At 36.1% G+C, this 17596-nt stretch overlaps 1 protein-coding gene across 3 annotated transcripts in view; it reads left to right on the plus strand.

Moving 5' to 3' along the window:
* Positions 1-17596, plus strand: part of HERC2 (HECT and RLD domain containing E3 ubiquitin protein ligase 2) — a 120784-nt gene that overhangs the window by 44397 nt on the left and 58791 nt on the right. For all 3 annotated transcript variants that reach the window (XM_082498302.1, XM_082498301.1, XM_082498300.1), the window contains 25 exons: positions 557-785; positions 860-984; positions 2279-2457; positions 3378-3562; positions 3931-4086; positions 4362-4547; positions 5687-5857; positions 5964-6067; positions 6182-6332; positions 6951-7165; positions 8015-8147; positions 8257-8384; positions 8507-8702; positions 9297-9433; positions 9961-10134; positions 10216-10352; positions 10434-10585; positions 11018-11209; positions 12056-12243; positions 12748-12940; positions 13549-13731; positions 14297-14481; positions 16562-16709; positions 16803-16999; positions 17235-17465. In XM_082498302.1, coding sequence (XP_082354428.1) covers positions 557-785; positions 860-984; positions 2279-2457; positions 3378-3562; positions 3931-4086; positions 4362-4547; positions 5687-5857; positions 5964-6067; positions 6182-6332; positions 6951-7165; positions 8015-8147; positions 8257-8384; positions 8507-8702; positions 9297-9433; positions 9961-10134; positions 10216-10352; positions 10434-10585; positions 11018-11209; positions 12056-12243; positions 12748-12940; positions 13549-13731; positions 14297-14481; positions 16562-16709; positions 16803-16999; positions 17235-17465 — 4275 coding nt within the window. The remainder of the gene's footprint in view (positions 1-556; positions 786-859; positions 985-2278; positions 2458-3377; positions 3563-3930; positions 4087-4361; positions 4548-5686; positions 5858-5963; positions 6068-6181; positions 6333-6950; positions 7166-8014; positions 8148-8256; positions 8385-8506; positions 8703-9296; positions 9434-9960; positions 10135-10215; positions 10353-10433; positions 10586-11017; positions 11210-12055; positions 12244-12747; positions 12941-13548; positions 13732-14296; positions 14482-16561; positions 16710-16802; positions 17000-17234; positions 17466-17596) is intronic.

A 17596-nucleotide genomic window follows, 5' to 3' on the forward strand; every position in this document is an offset into this window, starting at 1 on the left:
CATTTTTGTTGATTTTAAAAAGTGAAATAAGTACAACATCACTTTCTGCTGTTTGAAATTTGGCAACTAGTGGTTGCTTTTTGATCTCATTAAAAATGAACTATGAAAATAAAACATAAATGGATTAAGCCTTGTGTATGCACTTAATAAGCCCATACATTCAGAGATTTTGAGCATTTCTAAGAGTTTTAAATAGTGTTTGTAAGAGTAAATGTCTTCTTTAGAAGGTATCTGACAGTCACTGAAGATGTGCTACTTTTCCTAGTATACTGTAGTGAAGTAGAAACAGTTTAGGTTATTCTTTAGGTTATTGTAGTTCAGAGTTTTAGGGGATATAGTTAAATATAGTTCATAATCTTTGAGTATTAGTTTAAATTCAGTATGCGTATGGGCAAGCCAGGGTTTCCATTTAATTTTACAAATTTACAGATAAAAGTTTGTATTTTGGTCAGTGAAATTACTCAATTGGTCCAGAACTGACTCTTTTTTTTTTTTTCAAGTTCATATCTATTCTTAATTAAAATTTGCCTTTTCTTTTCCCCATTCTTTTTTTCAGCTTCATGCTGCTATTAGTCATCAGGTGGATCCAGAATGCCTTGGCTTAGGTTTAGGCAGCATACTGCTCAATAGCCTGAAGCAGACAGTGGTAACACTAGCAAGCAATGCTGGTGTTCTTAATACTGTGCAGTCGGCCGCTCAAGCAGTGCTGCAGAGTGGATGGTCTGTGTTACTGCCAACAGCAGAAGAGCGGGCTAGGGCTCTCTCAGCGCTCTTGCCCAGTGCAGGTTGGTCCTAAGATTGCAACCTATTTGTTTTGTGCTTGCATTTCTAGTTTATTAATGGCTTCTTCCATTCTTAGTTTCAGGAAATGAAATGAATGTAAGTCCAGGCCGTAGATTTATGATTGACCTTTTGGTGGGCAGCTTGATGGCTGATGGAGGCTTAGAGTCTGCACTAAATGCTGCTATTACTGCAGAAATTCAGGTATGTTTCAGTAGCTTTGCAGTTCTGTATGAAGAGTAAGAAGATGTATCAAGTGTTTTCTGAAGTTTGTGGGTTGAGGTTATGTTCTTTTGACCTGAAACTTGATTCAGTGTTTGTATGGAAGCATGAATCATATTCTCCTTTAGCAGTGTTTCTTTTTATTGCCTGGAGTGATGATGTTAACAAGGGTAACAATTTTTTTCATAAAGATCTGTAATAGGAGCATAATTTTACAAAGTGCTTTGTACCTTCCTGTGGGATTCTTGAGTTCTTCACTTCTTTGATGTCACCCATATCTCTCCAGCAGAAATTTCAGCCTTATTACTTACAAATTCAGGACGAATGAATTCTTTGCAGCATCCCAAGTTTCCATAGGTTCCATTTCAGGCTGGTTCAAATGTTTAACAGATGCTGACTAGTTATACAAAGGATGAAAGAAAGATTCTGTATATACTGTCTTGTCTGTTAGCCTCTCAAGAGATGGGACGTCCTCTTGCACAGACTGCTTTAAATTGCCATATGTGTTTTTTCCCCTGCCTCTTCATTTGTTAAATTCTTCCTAGTATATTTTCTTCTTGTTTTCTCTCCACTGTTAATAAATGGGGAGGTTTATGAGGCAGAAGAAATGCATGTATTAAGTTTTGCATTAATGCATACTCTAGCATTAGCATTTTCTGTTGTATTTAAAGACATGCAGGACTTCTTGTTTCGTAGCCAAGTCTCTTAGGACATGTACATTTACATAGGTCAGAGATGCCTGAGCCAACTTCAGATATATGCTGAAAGTGATCTAGGTGGCAGCATGTAACACTGCACAGGTTAATTTACATTGTCTAAAACCTGTGCTTCCATAGAGTTCTGTATGACTATACCTCAGTAGCATATCTAACCCGGGTTCTTCTCCAGTGGACTGGATTTATTACTTTTAGAAGTACAGAGTAAATATGCCTTTATTTTGTGAACTGTGTAGCAGCTATTGGCATGTTTAAACATACATGGAACAGAAATCAATTGTTAACTTGGTTTGATGGAAATTGAATTTGGAGTTTGTCTACTAATCTAATCCCCCCCACTCCCCACCCCCTTTACTTTTTATATTATAATTGTTCAAGAAAAAGTGTGCCCATGTGGTTGTTATGGAATATACAATACACATTCGTCTGGTAGGAATTGTTTTATTTCTGCCATAGGTAAAGGTAACTTAATCTTGTTATCATGAATACTTGTTAGTAAAGTGTTTCATAATCACAGTGGAAGTTTGTGTGTTTTCTTTAACTTGATTTACTTCTTTTAGGATATTGAAGCAAAAAAAGAAGCACAGAAAGAAAAAGAAATTGATGAACAAGAAGCAAATGCATCAACACTTCATAGGAGCAGGACTCCATTGGACAAAGACCTTATTAATACTGGAATCTATGAATCTGCAGGAAAACAAAGTTTACCATTAGTTCAGTTAATTCAGCAGTTACTAAGGTAATTGCTTTGAATTTGTCTTTTATTTTTATACAGAAGATCTGCATAGATGTTATAGGAACTCATCAACTAAAGGATACTAATTTTGGTTAGCAAATAAGCAGCTTCCTGCTAGCATTTTAACTCCTCAGAATTCAAAATACTGAACATTATCCTAGCTTGTGTATAGTTTTGCTATTTTATATTTGCTAAGGAGCAAAGTTCTAGACTTAATTACATGATTTTAGAAAGACTTATTGCCTTGCTTTTATGGATTTTGTTACATCTTCTGTACTCTGAAAGTCTGTGTAACAAATGTAGGACAAACATTCAACATTTGCTTGTCCTTACAAAGTATGACAATCAGCACAAATTTATTTAGAAGTGAATGTTTTGCCTCAAGGAGACTAGTTGGGGCTATAAGTGGACAAGAAACCTGAATTTTAAATTCTTGACACAGAGAAAGAATTGTGAATGCATGACCAATAGGGTGGTGAGAACAAAGCTTCTTTGTCAGCTACAGCAGTATTTAATATGTAGCAGGAAGTAATTATAAGATTACGAAGAAATTTATTGTGCCTTTTCATTTAATTGTGTTGGTAACCATGTAATTTAATCGGTATTGAGACTCATTTGAACTATGTAGTGTCATGACTTTCATTGCAGCCTTTCAGTGAAAGTTATCAGGTTATGTTTTTTTGTAGTGAATGATGACAAAAAATACAAAATTGATATGTTTTATGAATCCCGTTAAACAAAATGTCTCCACAAAACCCATTGTCTGTTTGGGTATTATGTTGCAAACAAGGGAACATCCTACAAAAAAATTCTGCATAGGTTTCTTATGTATTTGTGTGAAATTCTAGCTTAACCCTTGTTTCTGTGGACTGTCTTCACTATCAGCTTCCTTTAAGTACTTTACATACTTTTATACCAATTAGGAACATCGCTTCACAGACGATAGCCAAATTAAAAGATGTTGCTCGTCGCATTTCTTCCTGCATGGACAATGAACATTATAGCAAAGAGAGATCTGCTTCTCTGGACTTACTGCTCCGTTTTCAGCGTCTGCTTGTTAGTAAACTTTACCCAGGAGATTGTGTTGGGCAGGTTCCTAATACATACAGTAAGTTATTGTGAAAAAAATAAGTCATTCCCCCCCCCCCCCCCCCCCCCCCCGGCATTTCTGTAATACCTCTTTTACAGGATAGCAGTTTCTTATTTTATCTTCATGTCTCATCTATCAGCCTAGTTGCTGAGTCTGTCTGGAAAGTGTTGAAAAGTAATATCTTTAAATTGTTTTCTGTAAAGGAAGATTTTTCTTTGGAAGGCAACAGGACCTAGATAATAATCTTTTTTATAAACTTGTAAAAAGATGTGGTTTATTAATTCAGTGCAGAGTGGCTGCATTTCAGAAGTTTGACAGCTTTTGAAATCTGTTTCTTAAATATGACTATGTGATGGTTTTCTGTGCTCTTTCTCTTTTTTATACAGGTCCTGACCTCTTAGGTGTTGGCTCTTTACTGAAGAAATACACTGCTCTTCTGTGCACTCACATTGGTGATATACTTCCTGTGGCAACCAGCATTGCTTCTACTAGTCATAGGCATTTTGCAGAAGTATCTCGTGTTGTGGATGGAGATTTAACAGGTACTTTTTTCTTTGCTGTCCTCCTTTCCTCCCCTTCTACAAAATTATAAAGTTATATGGTAAATGTTCTTGAAAGTTCTAAATTACTAAAAAAGGAGTCGATTTAATCTTTTGATTGATGGGAGAGAAGGAGGGCAAATTTCATGGGGAACGCAAGAGCTTTGAACTAAAGCAATAATAGAAGGCAGACTGTATTGCTCGGTGATTTACTTCCAGGATGCTATAAATGTTGGTCTTGAATTACATCTGAATATCTTCTGTTTTCTGTGTTTTAGGCATTCTTCTTCCAGAATTGGTGGTTTCTGTAGTGCTACTCCTCAGTAAAAATGCTGGATTAATGCAGGAAGCTGGTGCTATCCCTCTCTTGGCTGGCTTACTGGAACATCTAGACAGATTTAACCATTTAGCCCCTGGGAAGGAAAGGGATGACAATGAGGATTTAGCATGGCCAGGAATAATGGGTATGTACCAGTAGCATCTGGACTATTTATGTTTTTGTAAAGGAGCTGTATAAAAATGGTGACTATTGATGAACTACTCTCAGGAAGAAAATTCTGTTTCACAGTACAAATTTTTATTAACCAGTTCATATGGCAGTCACATGGCAGTATTTATTTGTCAATAAATTCTTAAGGAAGTTGTCATCGAAAGTTATGTATGGAAGTAGCATTAAGCGGAGTACAAATACAACTTTTTAAAGAAGTAGTTCACATCATTTTGCTTTTTGAGTGTGAAAAGTTGGAGTGAAAACATGAGTAGTACACCTACACATTTTGTTACTAAATTCTATCTGTAACATAAAGGGAGAGTAATGTGAAAGCTTTGAAGTAAGGAATTTTTCTTTTCCCAGGACACTTTGTGATACGGGCTATGTCTGGGGTGAAAAGAGAAGCAGAAAATGTGCATTTCTGACTCTGACCATTTTACTGGTGGAGGGGGTATTGAAACATGGTTGGCATGACCCAAGAGAGCTAAGGGTCCCACTGCGAGACAGTATTGTGTTGAGGAGAGCAAAAACTATGTGAAAATTGAATGATAGGTCTAATAGAGCAAACTGAAGTAAAGATGCATGTGTGCGAACATTACTCTGATGTTTCTTGCCTGGATGAAAATACCTTTAGTTTGAAATAGTTTACTGATACGTAGACTGGAAGAGTTCAAACGTGTATGTAACCTTTCTCCTTTTATTTAAAAAAAATGTGAATTTATACTGAAATTAAATGTACAGTCAATGCCTTGCAGGCAAACATGTAATAAAACTGAGGTAATTTTGAGGGAGAACAAACTAGAGCAGTGACTTACCAGAACACCAGTTGTTCTGTTCAACCTCCAAAAGAAGGAGACTTATAGTTTGGCAATGCTAGGTCTTTAACAGTGTGATGTTGGAGATTAGTGCCTAAAAGAATACAGCATACAACAAATTTAGTACATAGACTGGAAGTTACTACTAGCCATTTTGACTTTGAACCATATCAAAAGATAAGCAGCCTTTGAATAAAAGTGAAGAATTTGATTAGGCAACTATTAAAAGAATGTTCAGAAAACATTCTGCATTCTGTTTTTCTGTTGATAAGTTCTCTGTTCTGTTTTATTCCTGTAGGTTCATTTTTTACTGGCCAGAGTTGCAGAAATAATGAGGAGGTGACACTTATACGTAAAGCTGATCTAGAGAACCACAACAAAGATGGAGGATTTTGGACAGTGATTGATGGGAAAGTGTATGATATAAAGGACTTCCAAACCCAGTCGTTGACTGGCAGTAGCATACTCGGTGAGATTCAGCGTCTGAATTAAAGACGCCAATTACTTCTGTTTCAAAACTAGAGGGCATAAACAGGTTTTTAGATAGTATACTGACTACCTCATTCTTTCATTAGCTCAGTTTGCAGGTGAGGACCCAGTTGTTGCTTTGGAAGCTGCTTTGCAATTTGAGGACACGCGGGAGTCAATGCATGCCTTCTGTGTTGGCCAATATATGGAGGTAAAAACGTTATATATTAATGGATACACGCTTTCTACAGTAAAGTATTGCTTTGCTTTCAAAATTCTTTTTGGACCTCAGTTCTAGCTTTCAACTCCTATTTCTTTTAATTAGCCTGACCAGGAAGTGATTACAACACCAGATCTGAGTACTTTGTCATCCCCTCTGATAGACACAGAAAGGAATTTGGGTCTTCTCCTTGGACTGCATGCTTCCTACCTGGCAATGAGCACACCACTTTCTCCTCTGGAAGTTGAATGTGCCAGTAAGCAGAACTTTATTTTGACCTTAAATAAGTGATAAACATTTGTCAAAGTGTGCAAGCAAAAGACACAAAATAAATTAACTGGAAATCTAGTACCTCTTTACTTTTGCTGTCTTCTGAAGTTCTTTATTCTTAACTTTAATTACCGCAATCATCAAGGTCCAATAATGTTTTGAAATTTAAATGAGGATTAGATAATTTTGAACAGCTTATTATTCAGAATTTTGTAATATACAAGATAGAGAGAATATTGGAAGAAAAAGGAGACTTTATCAGTTATCTCACTAACTTGAGTTCAGTTAAGAGTGCCTGAAGCATCTGGTGTTGGATTCTGTCTTGTTGGGTATCTTAATTTGGTGAATAGAGGGTACAATTCAATATTAATCATAGAAAATTAGCTAAGCCCTATTATCTCTAAACAGGTGCTGAATTAATTGTTCCATAGTTGCAGAACCTTTTTTTTTTTTTTTTCCTGTGAAACAGTTTCAGCAAATGGAAGAGCTGCTAAACCTTCCGCTTGGAGCTGTGTGCGCATTTTTTTTTGAGGGAATTGTTGAGTCCTGATAGCTTAATCTTTCGTCAGAATACACATTTGGTTTTTCTTCTTTTTTCTTTTAGAATGGTTGAAGTCATCTATCTTTTCTGGAGGCTTGCAAACTAGTCAGATTCATTACAGTTACAATGAGGAAAAAGATGAAGACCATTGCAGTTCACCTGGTAACACTACCCCAAATAAATCAAAACTCTATACACATCGATTAACTTTGAGTGACCATTCACAACCTTTTCTACAAGCTATTGCAGATAATAATATTCAGGATCACACTGTGAAGGTAATGTAGTTCTCTTCACAAAAAAATGTTGCTAAAGGGAGACAGTGGTGGCCTGAAACAGTTTTGTTGGTGAAAATTCTCAAAAAGTTACAACAAAACAATTGTAAAAAGTTATTTCAGACTTACTTTTTGTGAAAGGAGTGGTTGAATACTACTAATCGATAAAATTTGCTTCTTTCTCGTAATATCGTAACACTAGTTTTTTCTTTTGATTTTTTGACTGACAGAACTAAAAAATTTACATGTATTCTTACCGAAAAACTTAGTTATGCATTACTTTTCATGTAAAGTTTTAGTAGCATTGACAGACCCTGCTTACCTCAGTTGAACTAAGATGGAGTTTTCTTTGTCAAAGTGCAAATGTATTTTGTGTGTCAGGTGCACGTATGCCTTTGTCTTAACCCTTTGTGCCTTGGGGTTCAGGTTTCACCTAGTTGGAATCATGGATGTAATGAAAATGCGCAAGATTTACATTGAACCCTTTGAGTTCAGTTCCTTTATCAAAAAACCCCAAATGGGAGGATAGGATAGCCGTAGTGACGAGTCAGGAGAAGACAATTTAAAATCGTGGTAGGTGACCTGGCTTTCTCAGGAAGAGACAAAAGCAGTAGTAACTTTGTTCCTTGAGGCACATTGCCTCAAGAAAAATGATACAGGGTATTCTTTGCAGTGTTGGGTTATAATTGCTGTGTATTTAATAGTGTGTACTGCGTGGTGTCTTTCACTCCTGAATGTTAGTTCAGATTGTGGAGGTTATTCAGTGTTATGTAAATGCTGGCTACAGTATTTTGGGTCCTTTCATTGTGTATAAAAACAAAGTTAAATAGAGGCTGTTGTGTGTTTTTGTAGGACTTCTTGTGTCAAATAGAGAGATACTGTAAACAGTGTCACTTAACAACACCAATCACATTCCCTCCTGAGCATCCTGTGGAAGAAGTAGGACGTTTGTTATTATGTTGTCTTCTGAAGCATGAAGATTTGGGTAGGTAGGCTTGTGGTATAGCTGTCCCAGCATACATTTTGGACCAGTTTAAACTCTGCTATGGATGATTTTGGAAATACATATTCAGAGACTGTCTTTTCCCATTAAGGTCACGTAGCATTGTCTCTTGTTCATCCTGGTACCCTTGGAGTTGACCAGGTAAAGCACAAAACCTTGCCAAAATCTGTCGTGGATGTGTGTCGTGTTGTCTACCAAGCAAAATGCTCACTTATTAAGGTAAGCCTCTTACCTGCTGAGGTTTAGGTTATTTTTCATTTGGAGTGTTCTATTAAAAAGTTATATATTGTTCATTTTACTGTGTATTAAACAGTAACCTAATCTTTCAATGGCTTTTCTAGACCCATCAAGAACAAGGACGTTCTTACAAGGAAGTTTGTGCTCCTGTCATTGAACGTTTGAGATTCTTATTCAATGAACTACGTCCTGCAGTTTGCAATGATCTCTCTATAATGTCTAAATTTAAACTTCTGAGTTCCTTGCCCCGATGGAGGAGGGTAGCTCAGAAGATAATTAGAGAAAAAAGGAAAAAAAGAGGTAAGACAACGTTAATGTTGTATTTTCTTTGAAACAACGAAAATCAATCTCATTCCAAGGTTTGCTGCTCTATATTTGACACTCTTGTTAGCTAAAGCATCAAAGCCTTGCTTTCTGCTGCATTTCCATGAAGTTTTCTAAATCAATGGTTACATGTTGGTTCCTACAGCAAAACCAGGCAGACAAGAGAGTCAAGTTTAGGTGAGGCATGCTTCTTTCTGTTCCAGCATATTAAAAATGATCCATCAATATCAATCCCTCTGAACTGGTTTTAGTAAAGTTTAACTAGAAGTAGCATCTAATTTAAAATCCTGTTTTATTAAAGCAGTGTAGTCGAAGAACTGTTTAACTGGAAATAATGTGAACAAACACCAAAATGCTTTTGAAGTTGGTCTTTAAAGATGAAAGCATATTGCAGATATTACTAGAGCTAATTTGATAATAGTTGGACATAGAGTTCACCAAGAGTACATTTCCATTTTATTACAGGCAGATCTTAAGCATTCTGTATGATTAGGTTATCATGCAGAACTAAAACTGTGAGACTGTAAAATGTTACAGATCACATAAAAGAATAATTTTTTTTATTTCTAGTGCCAAAAAAATCAGAATCTGCTGATGTGGAAGAATCCAAACTTGGAAATGAAGAGAGCGATTTAGAAGAATCCTGTGTGGTACCTCACAGTCCTGTACCTATAGAGAAAAGGCCTATACCAATCAAATCACCCAAGGTAGGATATCAGATTTTGAATCAACCTTGTGAATAAACATAACAAGAGGAAGAAATATTAGCTAAAGCCTGATTGCTATAACTCAACAACTAATATTCTGATAATGACATTTGGGATATATATATATATGGCACGTTTTAGTGAAACCTGGAAAAATTCTTAAAAATAAGCTTGTGTACTGGATATTTAGAATATGTAAAGGTACCTTCTCTAATTCTTAGGTTATTGATAACCTTAGAAGTGTTCAGATAAAGCTTCATTTCAAAATGAAAGTTTATGATGGGTTACTTCCTCTTTTTTGAATATTAATGCATTTTATCTAGCAATTATAAACAAGATAACGAGTTACAAATACTACTAAGCTCTTTCCTGGCTTTGAAGAAGTTTCCTCTTTTTTTTTTTTTTTTTTTTTTTTTTTTTTTTTTTCCCCTCTCCTAGTATTTTAAATTTGGACATGTTTTTACATGAAGTAACATATCGTCAGTAATTTAAAATTTGCTTTAACATGCTGCCTTCTTGTTTTGCAGGATAAGTGGCAGCCACTTTTGAGTACAGTTACAGGTGTTCACAAATACAAATGGCTGAAGCAAAATGTCCAAGGCTTGTACCCACAGTCTGCCCTCCTTAACACCATTGTTGAATTTGCACTTAAAGAAGAGCCAGTGGATGTAGAAAAAATGAGAAAATGTTTATTAAAACAGGTAAAATGGGTGAAAATGGGCTTGCATGTACTAGTAGTTTATGTAAGTATGACAATTTTTTTTTTTTTCTCTCTTTTGCAGTTGGAAAGAGCAGAAGTTCGTCTGGAGGGAATAGATACTATTCTGAAATTGGCAGCAAAAAATTTTTTGCTCCCATCTGTGCAGTATGCTATGTTCTGTGGATGGCAGAGGCTTATTCCAGAAGGAGCCAATATAGGGTAAAACTTCTTTTTGTTATTGCTTTCACAGTTCTTCAGTAAGAAAAAAATACTTATTTTCATTGTTGTTTTTCTATGAAGGGAACCTCTTACTGACTGCTTGAAGGATGTTGATCTGATCCCACCATTTAACAGAATGCTGCTAGAAGTAACTTTCGGAAAGTTGTATGCATGGGCCATTCAGAATGTCCGGAACATCTTACTAGATGCTAATGCAAAATTTAAAGAACTAGGTGAATCTCATTTTATTGCTGTTGGCTTGGGAGAAAACTTTTAAATGAATATTGTTGGTTTGGGTTTTTTTTTTTTTAATTCCAAATAATTGGAATCCTAAAATCAGTTCCCTTGGTTTGTGCTGAGAAACGCTTCTATCGTCTGTCCATCCATGTGTCGTTCCCTTCCCCTCCCATTCCGTCTTAACTCACTTTTCAGTGTGTAAGAGAATGTTGCTGGTATCCCAGCAACAGGTCATCGATTACTTATAAGTAACATTTTACCATTAAAATCTAAATTGTAAAAAGTTTCTTGGAACTTCAGTTGTTAAGTTCTTGAAGCCAAACAGGGAATAAAAATAATATTTTAAACCATCAAAGAAACCTATAACCTCTTTTATTGTAGCTCCCAGATGTCAGCTGACTTTGTTATTTATATTACTTTTGAATTAGGTGTGCAGCCTGTTCCTCTACAAACAATTACTAATGAGAATCCAGCAGGACCAAGTCTTGGGACTATTCCACAAGCGCGTTTTCTGTTAGTAATGCTCAACATGTTGACGCTGCAACACGGTGCTAATACCTTGAGCCTCCTCCTCAATTCTGGTATGCTAGCATTGACGCAAACAACGCTGCGGCTGATAGGTATGAGATCTTCTGGTTTCTTGTTTGGAAGAAAGCCCATGTTTTATAAATCTGTATGTTTTACCTGTTGGTGTACCCAAACTACAGAATAACTTCACTGCTTAAAGATAGTACTTAATGCTATTCACCTTTACCCCGATACAAAAATGACATGTGTAAGCACAATTGAGAAGGAAGTTAGTTTGACTATAGCCTTTATTCATTCATGATTTTTCTTCTAAGCCTTTGCTTTGGCCATCCTTTGCTAGAATTTAGGAGTGAAAGTGTAGTTTTGGTGGAAACATTAGAAATAAATTGAAAATGGAAAATTTAAAATGAAGACATTAAAAACTGCCTACTCTGTACTCATTCAGTTTCATTTGTTCTAGCTGTTAAAACTATTCTCAGTCTGCATATTTAAGCTAGAAACTTCCATAGTTCGTGGGGTTTTTTGCCATGATTCAAGTTAGCCTGCTTTTTCTTTCTTGGTATTCTTAGATATTAGCAAATATTTGTTCTCGTAAGTGGTACTGAACTGGAGTGCTCATAAGAAGTTTTTCCAAAAAAAATAATCTGTTAGTAGAACCATTTAGCCACTGGACTCATCATTATAGTGTCTCTATTATTTGTCACTTATTTTTGTTCAAATGAGCATTTAAAGGCCTGTGCGTTCAAAACCATTATATCCTAGTTTACCTAAAGCTGATCTGACTGTATCGCCCATTAAGTCAGCTTTTCTGCTAGTTACTGCTTCTATGTTGCAAACCTTATGTGCCTTAAAGTTTAGGTGTGACAAAGGTACATATAAAAACTTGTAGCTGGTTTTAAATTTTTTTCATGTTTTTTTTTTTTTTTTTTTTCTTTTAGGGCCTAGTTCTGACAATGTTGAAGAAGATATGATTACCTCTTCTCGTGGAGCTTCTGCCACAGTCCTAGAAGAGTCAAGAAAGGAAACTACACCTGTTCAACTCCCTGTTTCTGGACCAGAGCTGGCAGCCATGATGAAAATTGGTACCAGAGTGGTGAGAGGGGTAGACTGGAAATGGGGTGATCAGGTACAACTTATTTCATACAGGTTTGGGTGTGTTAAAATCTAAAGTCTATATTCATTGGACTGTCTGTGAATTTTATGTTCAAACTTTAAAGGTAATTTTACGTTTCAAAGACTTGGAGAATTAACATGAAATATATTAATTATTTGTTAAACTTCATTTTTGGAGATGAATATTCATTTTTAGTGAGACTGTTCTAATTCATGATTTAACAGGATATTGGATCACTTGTTTACTATAATGTTGTACACTTCTACGTAGGTGTGTATGGCACTTACGTAGTACGTTGTAAACCAGATGTAAATGGGAGTGTTGCTGCAGTTTACTGGGGTGGTTTATTTTGAAGTTTGTGAAATGCTTTCCAACTATATGCTGGATTTTAAAACATTATTGAATGTTTACTGCCTAACCGTTAGGTTAGCAGCAAAAAAGAGCAATTGCATTATTGTTTTATGAACTTTGGATATGAATTACTGTTGATTGTGTAACTTGAGCCTCTCCTGTCAGGATGGACCCCCTCCAGGTTTGGGTCGTGTGATTGGAGAACTGGGAGAAGATGGCTGGATCAGAGTGCAGTGGGACACCGGAAGTACAAATTCTTACAGAATGGGGAAGGAGGGAAAATATGATCTCAAACTAGCTGAGCCGCCGCCGGCAACGCAACCCACAACAGAGGATTCGGACACTGAGGATGATTCTGGTAAAAAAGCAATTTATTTTTTTTAGTAAAAGTGGAGGCAGGGCTTTAGTTGAATTCCAAAATTGATATTTCATAATATGAAAAAGCGTCTTTCACAGGAGAAAATGCTTCATCAAAGAAGATTAGTAGGTGTACATTTCTGACCAGAATCTTCCTTAAGATAACTTTACCTTGAGAAAGGAAGATAGAACGGATGGTATCACATTTGTTGCATACTCATGGGCCAAAGAAAACAGTATTATCCAACTGAAACGATTTCAGTTACAGATACCAGGAAGTTATACATTTTAACATATGTTAATGCCATTCTAAAGTGTGTGTTTTATATGGCCCGATTATACATCTAGTCACACTGCTTCCCTGTTCTTGGCACTGCATTTGGAATTTCTTTCAAGTTGTGTACTGCCAGAGAATAACTTGAGAATATCTGCACAAAATATCTGGTTTATATTTTGCTCTTGCAGTTGAAAATAAGGAATCTTCATGTCAAATCATCTTACAGAAAATATTTACTGCAAAGTTCTCAGATCGTGTTTGTTTCAGAACTCTTTGTGAAATAGTTTAAGTCAATATTAATGTATTCCTTTGCCTTTTGTGTCTCCCTTCAGAAGGAGAACAAGTTGAAAGGAATCTCCACCCTACTTCCATGATGCTTACAAGTACCGTGAACCTGTTGCAGACGCTGTGTCTCTCTGCTGGTGTTCATGCTGAAGTCATGCAAAGTGATGCTACCAGGACTTTGTGTGGTCTACTCCGCATGCTTGTGGAGAGTGGAACAATAGATAAATCAGGTATATTATTTAGAAACAGTCTGACTCAGCTATGTGCTTCTGTTTTGTACTTTGTTGTCTTGTAACTTTTTGTAAATCTTTTGTTACTAGTTTTTAATCTTTAAGGCCAAAGGCTAGAAAATGCATTTTCAGAGCTTTTAAAATCTTAATTGTTAGCAAAAGCAACATAACTGATTTTGAGCATTCTTAGAACATTTAGCAGTAAAAGCAGGAGAAATGCATGAGATGCGGATGTTTACAATTGGCTTAGACAGTGAATTTCTTAGCAGTCTTTTTCTCTTTGAGGAGAACAGTATGACTGGATGTCATATTAATTTCCATAGCTGCTTTGTAATTTCAGAAGTAATGCTGTTAACTACTTCTAAATCAGGAAACAGTATAAGGTTGAGAATTGTTTTAAAGGCATAATTAATTACAGGCTCTAAATTGAAGTTGATAGTTCATGTAAAAGACAGTAGTAGCTTAGTGTTACGATTTGTCCAAAAAAAACCCCATGTAGTATATAGAGAATTATGTAGCTGGCAGAAAAGTCAACTGTTATATGTATATATCTTTTTGTTTTTAGCTTCCTTGCCAAATAAATTAGTTTATAAAGAACAGCATAGGAGTTGGTGCACGTTGGGATTCATTCGAAGTATAGCACTCATGCCTCAGATGTGCAGCACTCTTAGTACATCTCAGTGGATAACTTTGCTAATGAAAATTGTTGAGGGGCATGAATCTTTCACTGCTGCTTCACTACAGAGACAGGTAATGTGTGTATTTCCAAATTACTTTGATAGGCAATGAATTTAGTAGACTTTAGTTATCTTAAAAAAAAAAAAAAAAGGCGTATTTTAAAAAACAGATGGGAAATGTCTTTGAATCAATTTTTAATTAATTGGAAAAAGATAACATCGTCTTATATTTAGGATTCATTGCTTTAAATATACATCTGTAAGTTTGTGAACCTTCATGGCTCTACAGACTCCTTTGTTCTACTGAAAGCCTGGAAGGTTTGCACAGATGAGAGGCCAAACCAGTGTTCCAAAACTGTATTCCAGAAACTCCCATATAACATTTCCTAGAATTTGAATAAAGAAAAGAATACCATAAAGATGGTTAGGAAAAATGTGCAATTTCATCTTAAAGTTATCAAATTGAGTATTATCTACTGTCCCTCCTTTCTTGTAAACTTCTTATTGTTTTAATTGCAGTGTCTCTTAAGAAGCTGCATCTTAGCATCTTAGGTACTATATGTCCCTTGTCCCTTTTTGCCTTCTTTTTTTCTTCTTTTTTCTTTTTCCTCTCTTCTTTTCCTTTTCCTTTTTCTTTTTCCTCTCTTCTTCTTTCCCTCTTCCTCTTCTTCTTTCCCTCTTCCTCTCTTCTTCTTTCCCTCTTCCTCTCTTCTTCTTTCCCTCTTCCTCTCTTCTTCTTTCCCTCTTCCTCTCTTCTTCTTTCCCTCTTCCTCTCTTCTTCTTTCCCTCTTCCTCTCTTCTTCTTTCCCTCTTCCTCTCTTCTTCTTTCCCTCTTCCTCTCTTCTTCTTTCCCTCTTCCTCTCTTCTTCTTTCCCTCTTCCTCTCTTCTTCTTTCCCTCTTCCTCTCTTCTTCTTTCCCTCTTCCTCTCTTCTTCTTTCCCTCTTCCTCTCTTCCCCTCTTCTTTTCCTCTCTTTGGCTTGAGTTTGGTGTTTTTTTTTTTTTTTTTTTCCTTTAACCTTTCCTTAGCATCTTATAGTGCCCTTTTCATGAGATTGAAAAGCAACCTTATTATGGAATAACTCTTCCAAGTTTTAAGGCTCGGGGATCAAAAGATCTTCTTAATCTTTTACTTGATAAGGCATCGGCACTTTTTAACTAAAGCCTTGTATGATAAAGGCCTTTTCGTTTTTGTGTGATCTTCCAGCAAGTTTTTGCCAGTATTTTTAATATGATGAGACTTCTGTTGTCATCCAGGACTGAATGCATTAGTCATCTGTGCTGTTCAGGCAATACTGGAGAGAAATGAGCATTTCTCATGTACCAGCATCCAACTTTATAATAAGAAAAAGACAAGACCGTGAAGTTTTAGAAATACATGTTATTGACAGAGGTTTGCAAAAAGAGAGATGTCTTCACTGGACTTGGTCACTTGTATTGTATTGGTCTTCTGGGTAGAAGATGAGGAATCTCAAAACCTGAAATACTCCTGTTCAGAATGTGCAACCCCAACTGCTCTTTGAGACTGCAGCACTGTGCCTTCCCTGTGTTGCTCGTCAGTCCTGCACTAAGTGTCTAGGTTCAGAGATGCCAGCCTGTTCCTTCTGTACTGTGTCGGAGGCCCTAGTTCCACAGTAACTACTTTTGGATGTCACTGTGGTTGCTTTTTGCCTTCTTGTATCATTCATCTTTATATCTCATGATTTTTAATTATCATACCTTTATTGCAGAATACTTGGAAACTTTCATTCTGAAATATATCTTAGTACGAAGTTCCGAGTATGGAATCTGAACAAACCTTCCCATTCTGTATTCCTATTTTTCCTATGTGTTTTAGTTATTTACTTTGTTTCACAGTGTATGTTTGTCTCATGTCCTGAGTATTGAAGAGGTTGGATTCACTAATATAATGTGCTAATAAAAGTGTTACTGACTTTGAACTGGCACAGCTTCTTCTAAAATATTCTTTAGCAAACTGAACAGAAGATCGGTAGCTCTGTAATTTCCAGAGCCAGAAAGAAATCAGCATTACAGAAAGAACTACAAAGGAAGGCTAACTTTTAAAATGTCTTTCTTCTGTACTTAATATGTTTGAGAATTTGTTTCATATTTGGTGACTTAGAATGGAATAACACTAATTTTCTTCTCTTTTTAGATCCTTGCTGTACATTTATTGAAAGCAGTACTTCCATCCTGGGATAAAAATGAAAGGTCAAGAGACATGAAGTTTCTTGTGGAAAAACTGTTTGGATTTTTAGGCAGCCTGCTTAGTACTTGTTCTTCAGATATCCCACTACTCAGAGGTAGAGGAATTTTTCCCTCGGTCGCTTATTTTTATGTATAGAAAATGTGTGTGTTAAATTGCTAACTGGTGTGCAATTGCTTTGTCTTTCCAGAATCTACTCTGAGAAGGAGAAAGGCCAGGCCCCAAGCATCTCTAACTGCCACTCACAGTAGTACTTTAGCAGAAGAGATAGTGGCACTGCTGAGGACGCTTCATTCACTCAGCCAGTGGAATGGACTCATAAACAAGTACATCAACTCTCAGCTAACCTCCATCACCCACATCTTTGCAGGAAAACAGTCAGAAGGGGTAGTTTCCACGTTTTAAAATAAGCTCATTTTTATAGCAGTATTTATTTTGAAATTATAAATATTAACTGTTTGTAAACAATATTAATCTTAATTTTGAAACCATTTTTCTATTTATATATATGTATTTACGTTTTTTAATTTTTAAATTGAAGTACTTGTGATTAACTTCTTATTTTAAAGCAGGTAGAAGTATATATTTTCTCCCTACAGTTAATTTTATTGTTCTTTGTTAGGCTGTGTTGGATGACTACTTTCCTGACACTGAGAATCCAGAGGTGGGAGGCCTAATGGCAGTGTTAGCGGTGATTGGTGGCATAGACAGTCGCTTGAGACTGGGTGGACAAGTAGTTCACGATGAATTTGGAGAAGGCACAGTCACACGCATTACCCCAAAAGGGAAGATCACTGTACAGTTCTACGACATGCGAACATGTAGAGTGTGTCCTCTGAATCAACTAAAACCAGTGAGTTTGTGTTATTGAGGTTTTAATGCAGGAAATGGTATGATTAAAGTCTCTGATACGGTGCAAAGAAAATATTTGTTCTTTATTGGGTAAATATATTGACATTCAACACACACAATACTCTGAATGCA

This window comes from Vanellus vanellus, assembly GCF_965231255.1.
Source record: "Vanellus vanellus genome assembly, chromosome: 1".
NCBI lineage: Eukaryota > Metazoa > Chordata > Aves > Charadriiformes > Charadriidae > Vanellus > Vanellus vanellus.